Source organism: Myotis davidii, unplaced genomic scaffold (genome assembly GCF_000327345.1).
Source record: "Myotis davidii unplaced genomic scaffold, ASM32734v1 scaffold524, whole genome shotgun sequence".
NCBI lineage: Eukaryota > Metazoa > Chordata > Mammalia > Chiroptera > Vespertilionidae > Myotis > Myotis davidii.
The window spans coordinates 489038-505853 of NW_006299263.1; the positions used below are offsets into that span (position 1 = coordinate 489038).

The 16816-nt window shown below is 35.2% G+C and overlaps 1 protein-coding gene across 1 annotated transcript in view; it reads left to right on the forward strand.

Annotated features, from left to right (window-relative positions):
- The first annotated feature begins 3152 nt into the window (after positions 1–3152).
- FZD3 (frizzled class receptor 3) overlaps positions 3153–16816 on the forward strand; it is a 91454-nt gene continuing 77790 nt past the window's right edge. Inside the window, exons 1-2 of the mRNA XM_006774759.1 lie at positions 3153–3260; positions 3924–4449. Coding sequence (XP_006774822.1) covers positions 4261–4449 — 189 coding nt within the window. The 5' untranslated portion in view covers positions 3153–3260; positions 3924–4260. The remainder of the gene's footprint in view (positions 3261–3923; positions 4450–16816) is intronic.

A 16816-nucleotide genomic window follows, 5' to 3' on the forward strand; every position in this document is an offset into this window, starting at 1 on the left:
TCCTATCCCGCTCCCAGCCCCTCCTGCTGGGTTTTCCCTCCCACTCCTAGCCCCTCCTGCTGGGTTTCCCCTCCAGCTCCCAGGCAGTTTGGCGGGTTTCCCCTCCCGCTCCCAGGAGCTGCCCCTTCCCCTCCCAGCCGCTGCCCCTCCAGCTTGCAGCCACTGTGACTGGGCTTTCCCTCCCACCTCCCGCCTCCCACCTCTGCAGCCTTGGCTCTGTCTGTACTGCTTGGCCTCCATTTTGTCCTTAGTCTTCCCTGGCAACTGGTGTATGCAAATTAACCACCATCTTTTAGCTCTACAATTGAAACATTGTATCTTTTGGAGGTGTTGCTTCAGGAGCTCAGAGGCCCGCAAGGCAGGCGGGGAACGTTGTAGTCCTCTGTCACTGAAGCAAGCAAGCCTCCTGTTCAGTTTAAGATGCCTGGCTGCCGGCCGCCATCTTGGCTGGCAGTTAATTTGCATATCGCCCTGGTTAGCTAATGGGAAGGGTAGCGGTCGTACGCCAATTACCATGTTTCTCTTTTATTAGATAGGATTATTTTCCTAGCCCACCCTAACATAATAGATTTTACAAGAGTTTTGATATGTGGTAATGTGGATGTCGTAGGATATAAAGAAAACTTATAAGATGGTGGGAAGCTTTGCTGCCAAATGAGGCAAAAGGAATAATTAATAAGAAATCAGGTAAAACAGAGTAGGAAAAAGTGTTAAGGGAATGTTTCATCTAGTTTTAAAGAGCCAATGAGGTATTGCCCAGTTCTTTCTCAAGTTTTTTTTTAAGTACGTTTTTATTAATTTTTAGAGAGAGATAGAGAGAAAAACATCAATCATCTGCCTCCTGCATGCCCCCTACTGGGGATCAAGCCTGTAACGCAGGCATGTGCCTTGACCGGGAATCAAGCCAGGGATCTCTTCGTTCATGGGTCCGATGCTCAACCATTAAGCCACACTAGCCAGGCTTTTCCTCAAGTTTTATATGGTAGTCTTTGAGTCATAAATTTGAAACCATCACTTCTTGAAAAAATAGATTTATCCAGTGAAATATTTGAAATTCAGATTATTATATACATATTTAACATGGAGCAATGTTCCTTTTAAATTTTTTTTAGTTGCAAGCAGATGAACATGCTATATAAGCAACAAACTACAAAGACTGATCTTATATGGATGTTTTAATGCTGTAACCAAATAAAGCTTTCAGCAGTTATTTGACACATATTTAATGATATGCTAATTATTACTGTGTTGCATGGTCATTAAGAGTAAATATAAATGGCTATTTAATATCAGTTTCCTATAGCCAGACTTCACATTTCTGGGACCAGCTTGAAGGAGGAAAAAAAAATATGGCAGGCCAAGAAGCTTTTACAAAGATTTCTGATTTAGAGATTTTGATATAGAGAGATTAGGCGTTTGGGGCAGGGAGTGCTCATAACTTTGGTGCTACTAATTCTAAAGAGGCCACACACTTTCTCTTTTTCTTCCACTACTCATGATCATATACTAGAGGGAGAAAGTGCAAAGATTCAGCCATTCCTTTACTTTTTCCAAATACAGGTAGTTTTTTCTGCCTAGTAACTAAAGGTTGGGATGCAGAGGAGCCAAGAACTGATAGTGCACAAAGGACAGTTTCATGCCTTGCTTAAACCAAACCAGTTCTAGGTCTCAAGGTCTTAAGCTGTCATGAGCCCTAGTATTTAAGTTGTTTAATTAACTTTGGTCTCTGAGAATTTCTGAACCTGATCTTATCATGTTTTCCCAAACTAGGCTTTCTACAACAAACACAGAAATGTCCCATGCATATGAAACAAAATGCAATGAAAGCAAATTTAAAATCATCACTGAACCAAATGAAAGTATTATAACTTAGAATATGCTTTTTTCCTACCAAACCTGCCTTCCAATCCACCTACACCTTCTTATCCCCAAATGAAATAAGTATTTTTGCCAATAGAAAAGTAGAGGCAAGTCAAAGATTCTAAAACTTAGTGAAAATTAACTGGGAATTATTCCTATTCCTGCTTTGACTTTCTAAGGATAATTTCTATTCTCTGCAGCTTGGCTGTGTGATAAAAGATTTCGTGATCAAATGTTTTTGCATCTGTGTGTGGCACTAAATTTTTGTGCTATCTGAAAAGATATGCAATCAGAAAATTTCCTGATATTACTTTTAGAGCCTTCTATTTGCCAATTCAATATTGGTTGAAAAGGTAGCCTATACTGTAATTCAGTTAACTGTCACATGTCCAAAACGGAAACCATCCCCACACGCCACAATATTTTGAATTTAATTTAAAAAATCAATTTGCAATGAATATTATAAAAATAAATATATTATAATTCGGGTGTTCTTGAATATTTTCCACTGAAAATTCTCACAAGAAATGATTTTAAAGTTGGTCAGGGCTGCCACTTAGGGAAAACATTTTTTTTTTTTATATACACGAGTGGAGTGTGGGGAAGGTCCAGCTCTTGCATCTGTAGACGCTTATGGTGTACAATGGGTTAAAAAAACACTAATCTTTGATGCTGCTTTATCATTTATAGAATACTTTTACATACCTTGTCTCTTTTTTAAAAAAATCTTTATTGTTGAAAGTGTATCACCCCCCGCCCCGCCCCGCATTGGCCTCTTCTAACCCTCCTCCCCTTGGCCTCCTCCCCACCCCCCAAGGCCTTCACCACCCTATTGTCTGTGTCCATGGGTTATCTATATAATCTTTATTAGAGAGGTGGTATTTTCAGGAAAAAAAATTCTGAGTTCAGAGAAGTTGTGCTGTTTCCCATTCACACAACTACTAAGAAGCTTGAATCCATTATCTTTTCTTTTAGTCCTAACCCAAAGATTTTTTTTGTTGATTCTTAGGGAGGAAGGGAGAGAGAAACATCAATGTGAGAGAGAAACATAGATTGGTTGCCTCCCATACACACCCCGACTTGGAATTGAACCCGAAACCTAGGTATGTGAGAATCAAACCTGCAGCCTTTTGGTGTACAGGAGGATGCTTCTACCAACTGAGCCACCTGGCCAGGGCTGAATCCATATATTTTTGTTTTATTTATATTTCATCTCTTTGTTTTTTTTTAATTTGTGTTTTGTTGTTGTTGTTGTTAATCCTCCCCCATTTTTCCATTGATCTTTCAGAGAGAGGGAAAGACAGAGACAAACATCAATGTGAGAGAAACACATCGATTGGTTGGCTCCTACGCATACCCCGATCAAGGCCCGGGGCCAAGGAGGAGCCTGCAACCAAAAGGTACGTGCCTTTGATAAGAAATGGAACCCGGGATCCTTTGGTCCGCAGGCTGACAGTCTATCCACTGAGCCAAATCGGCTAGGGCTATATTTCATCTCTTTGGATACCTTCTGCCAAATCAGTTAATGTAAAAATACACTATTAATGATGAAAACACATACAATAAATTTTAAATTCAGTAGCTTAGATTATAAGTATGACAGCTATTTAAATAAAATTTAGGACAATAGCATGAAATTTGTTCAAAATGAGTCAGTTACAGCTTGTGGTAAATGAAAATTGCTATCAATATAGACAAATTAGACCATATGTTATATAAATAATTAAAAGGGAAGAAATTTTACCTTTAAATACTTTTTTCCGATTACAGTTGACATTTAATATTCTATATTTTAAGTATTATTTAAGGATTGTTTTAGTGTATAGCGTAAATGATAAGGTAGAAAAACTATATCTTTATGAAATATCTATGTATTTTATCTATTAGGTTAATATGATATCTCTCATCAAATGTTGCTTACTTCTTTTTCTGATAGTTTATTGTTATAGTATAATAAATACAACTGTTTCTGTATAGGGATTTTCAATCCTACAACATTAAGCTTATCAAAGGCTTTTAGAGGAAATGACTAATTTCTCCCATTAAAAAAAAATACTTTTCAGGTATTTCAGTCAAAGGAAGAAATAGCTCTTCTAAGATGGAATCTGTTGTTTGGGAATGTGGTTGATCAACTTGATATGTTGGCCAAAAGTGCCCTATGTAATAAAATGAAAAGAAGAGACAAGATGATGTCATTTTCCTGTATTGTGAAACCAAAAACAAATGCCTTTTGTGAGATCAAGCTAACAAACCTCTGACAGTGTGAAGAGTATTTAACTGTTTGAAGAACTTAATAGTAAAATATAGAAGAGTACTTCTTCAAGCTGAGACCTGCAGGTGTACAAAGATCTAAAATACATATAGGCCTGATCGTCCAAATCTCATTCAGATCCAAGAAGGATGGCTATGAGTTGGATCGTCTTCTATCTTTGGCCCTTGACTATGTTTGTGGGGCATATAGGTGGGCACAGTTTGTTTTCTTGTGAACCTATTACCTTGAGGATGTGCCAAGATTTGCCTTACAATACTACCTTCATGCCTAATCTTCTGAATCATTATGACCAACAGACAGCAGCTTTAGCAATGGAGGTAAGACTTAATCTATTCTTTGACATATCTTAGAAAATGATTCTTATTTTGCCCTGTTAACTTATCTAATGAATGTGTCTGATAAACAAAAGGGAAAGAATATGTTATTTTAAACTACATCTTGTACATTAAAAAGTTCTAGATTTAGGTTCTTCAAACTCTAATATTTGAAGAATTGATTTTTGGGGAATGTTACTTATTTTTTAGACATACTTTATAAAGAAATTTGAAACACTGAAACATGGAAGATGATAGCCATTTAGGAGTTTAAAATTGCCCAAGTTATGATTACATTTTTTCTGTTGTTTGGCTGATAATAAAACTTTAGATAAAGACAGAATATAATAATATCCATAATTCATTCACTAAGTATTGATGGTAATGTGATTTTGCAAAAAGAGTTCTTTTGTTCAGTCTTTAGGCTAGTGGTTTACAGTATTTCAATTTTTTTAAATGCTTAAAATGATTTTTTGGCTTACCATGTTTACATCAGTTTTGTGTATTTTTTAATAACAATAACTCGGAAGCAACAAAAATTTTTTGCTACCTGAATTATCTGTTCTTGATCGCTCAAGATTTTATGAAAATTTACTCAAATTTTTCTAATGTTAATTTTTAGGCACTTTTAATGATTTTACTTTATTAATTTATTTTAATATTTTTTTTATTGATTTCAGAGAGGAAGGTAGAGGGGGAGAGAGAGAGAGAAATATCAATGATGAGAGAAAATCATTGATTGGCTATCTCCTGCAAGCCCCCTACTGGGGATCAAGCTCACAACCAGGGCATGTGCCCTTGACTGGAATCGAACTGGGACCCTTCAGTCCACAGGCTGACACTCTGTCCACTGAGCCAAACCAGCTAGGGCTGATTTTAGGGTGACAGGCAACAAAGAAACTATGACAAATTAATGGATGTAATTAATAATAGGTTTAAATAAGCATGTGTTTCTATACTGGTTTTAGAGTTGTGGACAAGGACATGTTTACCAGATAAGAACAAGGAGGCAGTAAATGGTGGCAATAAGGAGCATATGTTTTGGATTTGGACAGACCTGGCTTTGAATTCTAGCTCTATCACTTTCTAGCTATATTACTTTGAGCAGGTTATGTGAACTTTTCTTATCATAGTTTCTTTGCTTGTAAAATGGAGTTAATAATCATGCAAGCTTTTGTAAAGTTTTGAAACCACATGTACTATAAAGTAGTTGGCACATAGTAAGTACTCTAAAAGTGATAGCTTTTACCATTTCCTCATTTCCTCATATTAATGTGGCTATATAATACATATAATTTACAAAGAATGTTTTCTACTTTAGTCTTTAATCCATTGTTACAGTGCTGTCAGTAAATTGAAGCCTACATGTTTTGGAATTCTTCGTTTTATAATAAAATTCAAAGGTTCATTACTTCCAAATAGACTAACATAAATCTATCTAGGAAAATTTGTAGAAAGATCACTATTCATAGATTTTAAAATGTGGAGAGCATCTTATATATTCCAAATATATGAAGATGTTATAGAGGTTGAACAAAACATTTTCTGCTCTTCCTCTGATTACATAAGGTCTAACTAGTAGTAAAGAGAGATTTGATATTGATTGATAGATTAGGATATATGAAAATGGACATTGGTTTTAATACAGTAATTTGTTTCCAGGCATGGTAATCACTGCTGTGCATTAAAGCCATCAGTTTTCTCACAAAAATAAATTGAAGTAGAAGTACCCTTGTTTCTAGTATCATTACAGGTTAGTACAACTCCTTTGGAAAGCAAAGAGAGTGGTAAGAAGCTGGTCATAAAGATTTTTGTACTGATTTGGGTTCACTTTTTAGCTGTACCATGTAACTTTAAGACTTTGGAGTTAAATCACTTACCATCCCTGAGTCTTGGTTTCTTCATTTGTGAAAAGACATTAATAATTAAAATATCTCGAAGGGCTGTTAGGCTTAAATGAAAGATTTATAAAGTAGATAGCACAATTCATGGCACACAATAGGTGATCCGGAAATGTTGATGTTATTCCAAATTCCATTTCTAAATAATCCTACAGAGAAAGTACTAGAAAGATGATATATGTGTTCCAAGTGAACTTGTAGGCTCGTGGAACATTCATAATGATGGCATGTTAAGCTGTTTCTACCTTCTTCACAAATAAGGCCAGGTGGTCTAGATATTTTATTGGCAATGAAGTTGCCTTGGTTTGGGTTTCACGTATTCTAGGGAAAGCACCAAAGTGGGTAATACTTTCTAAGAGAAGGCTGATTTGAAGTAATTAATATTCGAGATAGTTGCCTGTAGTATGGTTGCCATATCAGGACAGTGCTACTATACTTATAGTCATCTGACGGTTTGAGAGGGTGAAGTTTCAGCAATAGTAAAAGGTACTCGGCAGTCAACACAACATACTTCCAAAAGGAAATAAGGATTCTTGGGTCCTTACAAGTCTGATGACACCCTTCATCCAGGAACTTTAGATATATGTCTGCCAGCTTTTACCAGGAGCAAGTAATGGGAGCATTCTTGAGTGTTCGCTGTGAGATTTGGATTCAAAGATGGGTTCCTAGGTGTCGCATCTTTCAGCAGGCCCAGGCATCACACCTGCCTGGCTTATTTCTGTTCTGATGTTTGGTGAGTCAAAATAATTGCTTGCAATAGGATAGTAAATAACAGTGAGCTAGGGATACACAGATGAGAGCAAGTACAGGATATGGGTTATCTCGAACTTGATTATTTACAATCAACAAGTTGGATATACTTTCATAGTACATAGAGGATTTCAAGTCTATGCTTTCATTGAAATTGGGAAATGTTTAAATAATTGGATAAGTATCACTGTATTAAGTTGGAAAAGAAGATCCTTTGCTGGTATGTTTATTTCTCTACCCTACTTTCCAAACCATGCACATGTGTACACAGACACACTAAATATTTACAACTTTTTAATGTGATGTCTTTCTTTTTCCCATGAGTATCAGTGGCTTTTGACAGAAAAGAGTTTCTCAAACCATTTTGAGCTGTCCAAATTGCTAAGTAAATTTTTGGAAGCTGTACAGCATGGATAACAAATTGTCAGTAACTATATATACCAACCCACACATTACCAGGTATTTGTGTATTTGTGACTTTAATGATAATAAAAGAGATCTGAGCAGCCTTTTCTCGATTTTGAATAATTAAATTGAATAGGAAGAGCACTGTTCAGTGGAAAAAGCACTAGAATGGGGTGAGAAGACTTGTTTTTTGCTACTAATTAGTTTTGTGACTTCTTTGTATTGTTTTCCTCTTGGAAATGAAGTTATCCCTGTCCATTTGACAAGGATATTGTTAAGATCAAATGATATAGTGATATATTCGGTATATTAAAGACCTTTAAAAAGTTAAAGTGCAGAGCATTATTCTTTGTTGCCTGTCACCCTAATTTCTTTGGGAGGTTGATTGCATGTCTCTGTTCTTTTTTTCTTATTTTGAAATTAAACCTCTGTAGGAAAATCAGAGGAAAACTCCTGGGATGGTTTGTGCTTGCTTCCATTTCTTGTTTTCTTTTGTCATTCTCATTAAGATTTTCTATAGCATATGAAGTTGACAGAAGTATAGATCTAGTGAGAACTAGAGCAAGGGTGGGCAACCTTTTCGTGAGTGTGTGCCAAAACCAGCAAAATCTCTGACTCAGAATTCTTCTGCATGCCAACCCTAATTTTTTGAGAACATGTTACTCCTACTTGATATCTCTTAAGGTGTACATATGTGAAGAACCTTGAAGAAATAATAAAATTTGTTCGAGCGACAAAAACACAGTATATGATGATAAAAAATCCATGCCTATGGTCTTTAAGATAACTTGTTATGTAAAATTATTTGTTTATCTAAGATGCAGCTACACTGAATTTATCTGAAAAATAAAAAAGTCTATATTAAGAAAAAAATTGTAAATGGAAGATTATAAGAGAGGGTTTCGCGTGCCAGCAAAAGTTACTGGCATGCCAGGGGTTGCCCACCCCTGACATAGAGCCTAAAAGCCTGCCTAAATATCCTTGGTATCCTTTATGGTTCAGTAAGAATAAAGCATGTTTGAACCAGTCTCCCAGTTATCCAAACTCAAATTTTAGCATTATTTCCTATGTTTTTTATTATGGAAAATTATATAGAAATATAGATAGAATAGTATAATGAACACCATATACCCATCATCCAATTTTAAAAATTATTAACTTGTAGCTAGTCTTGTTTCACTCATGACCTCACACCCAACTGGTTTACTTAGAAGAAAGTCATGAGCACCACAATTTCATCTATAAATATTCCATTTATATCTATACTAATAATAGAGGAATATGCGAATTGTCCAGAATGCTGTCACAGTAACAGTAACTATCAGTAGGCTGCATGGGGCAACCAAAAGACTGAACAGTAGGCTGCGTGGGGCGATCAGGCCAGCAGGGGGGCAGTTGGGGGTGACCAGGCTGGCAGGGGGGGCAGTTAGGGGCAATCAGGTCCGCAGGGAGAGGCGGTGAGGGGTGAGCGGGCTGGCGGGGGTGGGGGGTGCAGTTAGGGGCGATCAGGCAGGCAGACAGATGAGCAGTTAGGAGCTAGCAGTCCCAGATTGTGAGAGGGATGTACGACTCCTGGTTTAGGCCCAATCCCAGGGATCCCAGATTAGAGTGGGTGCAGGCTGGGCTAAGGGGACCCCCCACCCCGTGCATGAATTTTGTGCACTAGGCCTCTAGTATATCTATAAAGTAAGGACTCTGAAAATATATAAACGCCATACCTTTATCACTTCCTCAGTATCATCAAATACCCAATTATGTTCAAATTACTCTGAACACTTCACATCTTTTTTATAGTTGACTTTTCAAATCAAGATTCATGCATTGCATTCAATTAATGTCTTTTAAAGTCTCTTTTAATTTATAATTTCTCCTTTCCTTTTCCCGTTCCCTTTTTTCTTATAATATGTTTGTCCTGTAGAGTTTTCCATAGTCTTTAGTTTACTGATTTCATCCCTGTAGTATTTACCGTGTTCCTCTGTCTCCTTTTTTGACTTTTTCCTTTTTTTTCTTTTTTGGTGGAATGGTGGGGGAGAACATTTCATAGGCACATAATATCTAGTTGTCATTCTGTAATTTTAGATCAATTTCCTATATCAATAATTTTATTAGGGGTTTGCAAAATGATGATATTCTATCATCTTCATTTCTCAGCTGGAATTCTTTATAAACAGAAACTTCCTATTACTACTAGATGTACAGTTTGTATGAGAAAGATAAGATAAATACTTGATCATACTCTTTTATTAGTTTTTAGGATAAGTTGATTCCCAAACAATCTCCAAAGGTAATTTTTTTAAAGCATCTTATGAACTCATATATTTTTAACATTTGATATGTTTCAATCTGTTATTATTCTAATTGGGGCTCAACCTATTCCATCTTTGGTAGTGGGAGCCTCTTTAAGGTAGCTCCTGAGTGTTTTTTACAGTACTCTAGTGGTTTCTAATAGCTTTCTTGCCATAATTCAAATCCATTTCATAAAATTCTGCCTCAAATCTTTGTTAATAAATAAATTTTAAGTAAATTTAATGACTTAGTTGGTTTTATTAAACAATTCATGAATAGGGCATCATCTTCTCTAGCAAGCAGATAAGGTCGGCAGGGGGGTTAGTGAGGGGTTATACAAGATGGAAGGCTTTTATAGTAAGGAGGGCAAAGCAAGGAAGTTATCAGCAAGGAAAAATGAAAGTTAATTGGAGGAAAGTAAGAGTTCATAGGTAATTATGGCTTCTCATTGGTTGAGTTTCAGTATTTTCATTGGATGGGCAAGAAGAAAACTTCCTGCTGGAATAGTAAAGTAGACGTACTTCCTGTGCAAGTACCCTTTTTCCGATTGGTTGGGATCTATAACTGAATTAATTGACTCTGTAATTGAGTCTTCCTGTTTGGACTAATTGGCAGCGATGAGTGATAATAGCTTGAGAGTTCCCTCTAACAGATCTTCCCAACCCCAATTTTAATTGAGGTTTCCTTTATTAATTTTCACACCGTGAATCATCAGTTTATCTAGGGAGTACTGATTTCTTTTAGTTAGAAATGATATTTAGAGACCACTATCTGGGTGCTAACCCTATTGATAGTAGGTTAATCATTTTTAGGCCTTTTCATGGACAGAGCCAGGAACTAATTTTTTTAAGGAAGTACATCATAAGTTTGTGCAGATACTTTGAATTCAAATAACATTTCAGAGTTTTTATTTAAATTTAATTTTGTTTTTTATACTGAAGCGTTATTATAGATAAACATTGTAATATTTCAGAATAATTTCATTATTATTACAGTATGATTACTGAAATCAGTTTTAATATTTTTGTGTGCTTCTTTTTGCTTACGGATATCTTTTACCAAGGATATACAGTCAAATACTGTGTTTTAAAGTTACTTAAATACTTCTCTTTGTAGTTAAACTCAATACACAGATTAATGTTTCATTTGATTTTGAGGAACAACCTAGCAATTATTTTGGTTTAAATTTATTTTATAATTATGTTTTAAAGCTTTAGAACAAAGTACATTCTAGTCTCTGACCTTTTCATTTAAAAATGTTTATACTTCCTTTAAAAATGTAAATATAATATTTATTTAAAATGTTTTTATAATATTTATCTATATCTGTATATTCTTTCACCTTTCTTTGATATAGTGTCATACTGTTTGTTTTTACTACTTTACTTTTTCACTTAATATGTACTAAATATTCCTTAGTAGTATTTACAGATATTACTCAAAAATATTTTATAATTGTGGCAAAATTTACATGGCATAAAACTTACCATTTCAACCATTTTTAAATGTATAGTTCAATGGCATTAAGTACATTCACCTGTTAATGTAATCATCACAAATAACCTTCTCCTATACTTTTTCATTTTCCAAAACTGAAACTCTGTACCCATTAAACAATAATCTTTCATTATTCTGTCCTCCAAGTCCCTGACAACCACCATTCTACTTTCTTTCTGAATTAGACTGCTGTAGGTACCTCATATAAGTGGTATCATACAATATTTATATTTTTGTGACTGGCTTTTTTCACTTAGTATATAATGTCTTCAAGGGTCATCCATGTAGCATGTGTCAGAATTTTCTTTTTAAGGCTGAATAATACTCCATTGTATGTATAAACCACACATTTAGTTTATTCATTCATCTGTCAGACACTTGGGTTGCTTGTACCTTTTGGCTATTGTAAATAATGATGCCATGAACATGGTTGTACAAATATCAGTTCCAATCTCTGCTTTCAATTTTTTGGGGGGAGGAGGCCACAATACTGTTTTCCATAGCAACTGCTCCATTTTTTTTTTCTTTCTATAGCTGCTCCATTTTATATACCAGCAGTGCAAAGGGTTCCAATTTCTCCACATCCTCACCAACACTAGTTATGTATTTTTTTCCTGGATAATAGTTATCCTAATAGGTGTGAGGTTGTCTTCATTTTTTAAAATTCAGTTCTTACTAAAGGATTGTTTGCTGCTTTTTTGCTTTTGAAAGCAGAGCCTGTCCTATTCATCTTTGTATACCCTGTACCTAACAGTACCTCACACATAGTAACTGCTAAATATATATTTTAATGAATTAATGAACTTTATAAACTGAATTTCGTAAGAGGTGGTAGTATTCATGGTTATGGTTATGATGCTGTATCTAACCACTTAATCTCCAGGAGTGGTAGATAGTAGTAGTATCCTTGGTTAGGATGGTAGTAATGGTACTCCTAACACTAAAGATATCATTTAGCATTTAACCTGTGAACACTAGTTTTTTACTTTGTCCCCCTGCCCATTTTGGGGTCTTTACTTGATGCTTTCAACATACATATTTATACTTATAAGTGGTGTAATTAAGCTAAGGAATAAAACAACCAAATTTTCACATCCCTAGACCTTTCATGTTCCTTCTGCCTTAATACTCTCTTCTCCGTCTTTGCCTGTCAAAATTCTAAGTTGTACTTAATAGATTAATAAGTAGAAAAAAAGTAGGGGTAGTTAACAAAACATTATGTATGGTATCATCCTGCTTTGGTTGAAAAAAAAAAAAAGTATGTTCATCTGGAAGGCTTTTCCCCAAGGCTAGCAGTGGTTATTCCTGAATTAGTACAGTTTATTTGTGTTTTCTGTGTTCTTCATTTAATGTTCTTTTTTCTGGTTTTCAGTAAGAAACACATTGTGCTTTTAAAACAATAAAATTAGTACAGGAACTTTATTGTTAAAAGCTCAAGGGTCCTTTTTGGTTTAGCACCCAGTTGCAGTGCCTAAGACTTAAGTATTTAATACAGATATTTTGATTTAATGACTGAAACTTAAGGAAGAATTTGGTAAATCCATAAAGGCATAAAGTGCTCAGGGGATTCAAAAGAGAAGACTCATCAGTTGTAGATGATATGTGAATTGGCCCTGAAAGACCGTTTTGTGTGTGTGTGTGTGTGTGTGTGTGTGCGTGTGTGTTTAGGGAATGGCATAATAGTTAATCATGTACCAGTAGGTTAATAAAATTATTAACATTTTATGGACAGTCTTTTTGGAAACGAAATTTCTTTGATTATATGCTTGAAATTAATGATTTACATCTTTAGAATACATGCATTACCCAGCAGATTTGCTACTCTTACTGTCTTTTGTTTAGGTTAATAAGGTGGTTTTTCCCTAAGCAAACAACAATTTAGTGAGTTGGCTTAAGAAGCGTATTGTGTGACAGGGAAACCAGCCAGAGTTAAGAAGCTTCTAAATTGAAAAATGTACACATGAGTAGTGGAGAATTAATTGCATTTAGTTACTTCTGACTTCAGGGGGAAAATAGCAGCTTTTAAAATTTCTAATTGATTTTCTTGTGCGACAAATCACTTTAAAGGAATACCTTTTAAAAACTTGTATTCAATTAACTTAATAATATTAAGTGTGGTGGAATTTGATTTTTAACGTTTCACTTTTTGAGACAGACCGTACTTAACAATTGTTTATGATATTTGAAGTATTAAAGTTTACTTCCTAAAGGTCTGCTTTGGGGACACCCCTTTGACTTAAGAAGATAAATATATTCCTATGATAATGGCATATTTCTGCAAACCAACTCACTAAAAGACTATTGGAAAGCATTTAATGTGCTCAATGAGATATTTAAAAATATTAGGATTTGTAAAGGAAATCTGTTGGGCTTAAAGGTGTTTTACAAACCTAGATTTTTTTATATACAAAGTAATTATTAAAGTTTTGGATCTTTTATCATTAGAAATTTTATTGTTACAAAAAAAAGAATTTTAAAGGTATATGTAATCACTTAAACTTATTCTAAACAATTGTTTTTTAATTTCTTTTTCTAATTTGGATCTGAAATAGAATTGAATACTATTTTTGAATTTTCAAGGCCATTCCACAATTGGCTTCACATTTCGTGAATTTAGTCATAATATTTCCAAACCCAGTAGGATACTATTTCTATGGTTACCAGACCTTTGTAGAGTGACTGAGATTGGAATTCTGATTCTCATGAGTCAAATTTTGGCCTCTGACTCTGTCCCTTTCTCACATCCCTTGCTAAGCTTCTGCTGTTGCTATGCTTGAAGGCTTGTTGGCTAGCAGGTTCCCATGGTAACAGGAATGGAAATTTGAAAGAAGAAAGAGATTGGGAGCACAGAGGCTTGGTTGATTTGAATTTGAACAAAGAATGGTAGGTTCCACGTTGTGTACCTTTGTTGTAGAAATCAGAAATTTAATTTTAAAAAGTTACTTTTCAGTTTGTAAACTTCCTATACTTGGTCTTAATTTAGTGAACAGAAGTAGTACTGTTTAAGGAAGTACTCAGTAAGAATCTTAAAATTTAATCAGATAAAGATCCTTTTTCTACTCATAGTGCTTTAATAGTATAACTTATTTTATATACTTGTTCCCAACTCTACAGTATTCAGGCTACCTCATTAAATTTTTATTTTGTTGAGATTAAAAATTGTTAGGGTTAAAGTCAAGGCAATTTGCTTGTTTGAAAAATATTAATATTTTTGTTTTTATATAACAGCTTTTTTGGGGTATAATTTGTATACAATAAACTGCACCCATTTACAGTGTTCAATTCAATGAGTTTTAAGAGATGTATATATATATACATCTACATATATATATATATACCCATGAAACCATCAAGATATAGAGCATTTCCATCACCTCAAAATTCTCCTTGTTTCCCTTTGTAGTCCACACCCTGTTGACTCCCTGCTCCAAACAACAACAGATCTTTCTGTCACTATGGATTACTTTAATTTTCTAGTTTTATATAAATGTAGTCATATAGTATCTACTTTTTTATGTCTGGTTTCTCTCACCCAGCATAATGATAGTGAGATTTATCCATGTTTTGTTTTGCTTTTTAAAACATAATTTCCGTTGACTTTCTTTCTCACTTGGCATTTGAGAACAGGGACTTTAACAGGTTTCTTCATGTCCATCAAATAGGCCTTCTTCAGTTCTATTAATTTGCAACTCTTCAGTAATCCCCTTGAAAGTTATTATTTACTGAGCTCTGTATGCTATTTTATGTATTATTTATGTATTATTAAAGCTATTTTACAGAGGAGAAAACTAAAGTTTAGAGAGATTATATAGAACAGATTGGTTAAGCTCAAGGGCTTTGTATTAGAATGCCACGGTTTGACTCTTGGCTCTTTGCAGCTGTGTGATCTTGGGCAAATTACTTAACTTTCTATGCCTCATTTTCTTCACATGTATTATAAAATGGGATTAATAATTATAGTACCTACTTTTTTTTTTTTTAGTTAATCCTCACTTGAGGGTATTTTTTTCCATTGATTTTTAGAGGGAGTGGAAGTGAGGGAAGAAGAGAGAGGGGGGAGAGAGAGAGAGAGAGAAACATGGATGTGAAAGAAACACATCAGTTGGTTGCCTCCCACACATGCCCCAACTAGGGCCAGGAATCAAACCTGCTACCCAGGTATGTGCCTTGACTGGGGATCAAACCCTAGATCCTTCTGTGCATGGGTCGATGCTCTAAATCGCTGAGCCTCACCAGCCAGGGCCATACTACCTCCTTTATGAGATTGTTGAGAGGGTTAATGAGATAATGTGTAAGGCACTTAGAACACTGCCTGGCCTATACTAACTGTCAGTAAATGCTAGCTGAGATATGACACAAGGTACTTGTAGTTAATAAGTGATAGATAGAAGAATAAACTTAATAGCTTTAGACTCAGTGCAAGCAATGCAAAATGTCACTCAAATCAATTTTATAGTTCACGATGGAGCTCACAGATGGAGGTTAACAATATTGCATTTGTTAGTATTTTATGTATTACTTAGTACCAAACAAGTTTGAGAGTTGCTTAAAACATACATATGCATATACATATGATACACACACACACACACACACACACACACACACACCAGCATGTGACCATAATATATTTTTAACTTTGATTTTAAAATAATTATAGACTCACAGGACACTGCAAAATAGTATAGGAGATTCTGTTGCTCTACCTAGTTCCCCCGATCTTACTATCTTATATATAACTACTAGAAGCCCAGCGTGTGAAATCATGCAGCCCTGCCCACCCACACATGCCTTGTCGTACTCACCCGGCGGCTGCCAGGCACCCGGGACCCGGGCTGCTTTGCTCCAGCCACCACCGCCAGGCACCTAGGACCAGGGCTGCTTTGCTCCGGCCACTGCCGCCACCCACCCGGTTCTCTGTGGTTCCCCATCCAGTCGTTGGTCGTTATGGCCACAGGCCTTTTATAATATAGATTTTACAGTATCAAAACCTAGAAATCAACATTGATACAATGAACAGACCTTATAGTTCACCAGTTTTTACATGTGTTCATTTTTATTTGTGTGTATACGCAAATATACGTGTGTAGTCTTTGCAATTTTATCACATGTATAAATTGATGTAGCCACTGCTACAGTTAAGAAACAGAACTGTTTTATCACCACCAAGGAATTCCCTCTCCTCTCCCTTCCTAATTCCAAGCAGCCACTCATTTGTTCTCTATCTCTGTAATTTTTGTCATTCCAAGAATGTTATATACAAGTAAATAGGGTTATACAATATGTAATTTTTTGAGATTAGCTTTTTTTCATTTAAGTTCCATCCAAGTTGTTACAGGTATCAATAGTCATTATTTTTACCGTATTTGCCGGCGTATAAGACGACTGGGTGTATAAGACGACCCCCTAACATTTCCACTTAAAATACAGAGTTTGTTATATACTCGCCGTATTAGACTACCCCCTCTTCCGCACACCTTCCACACACCAAATAAAAGGTAAAACAATATCAGATTTGATTTTAACATTTT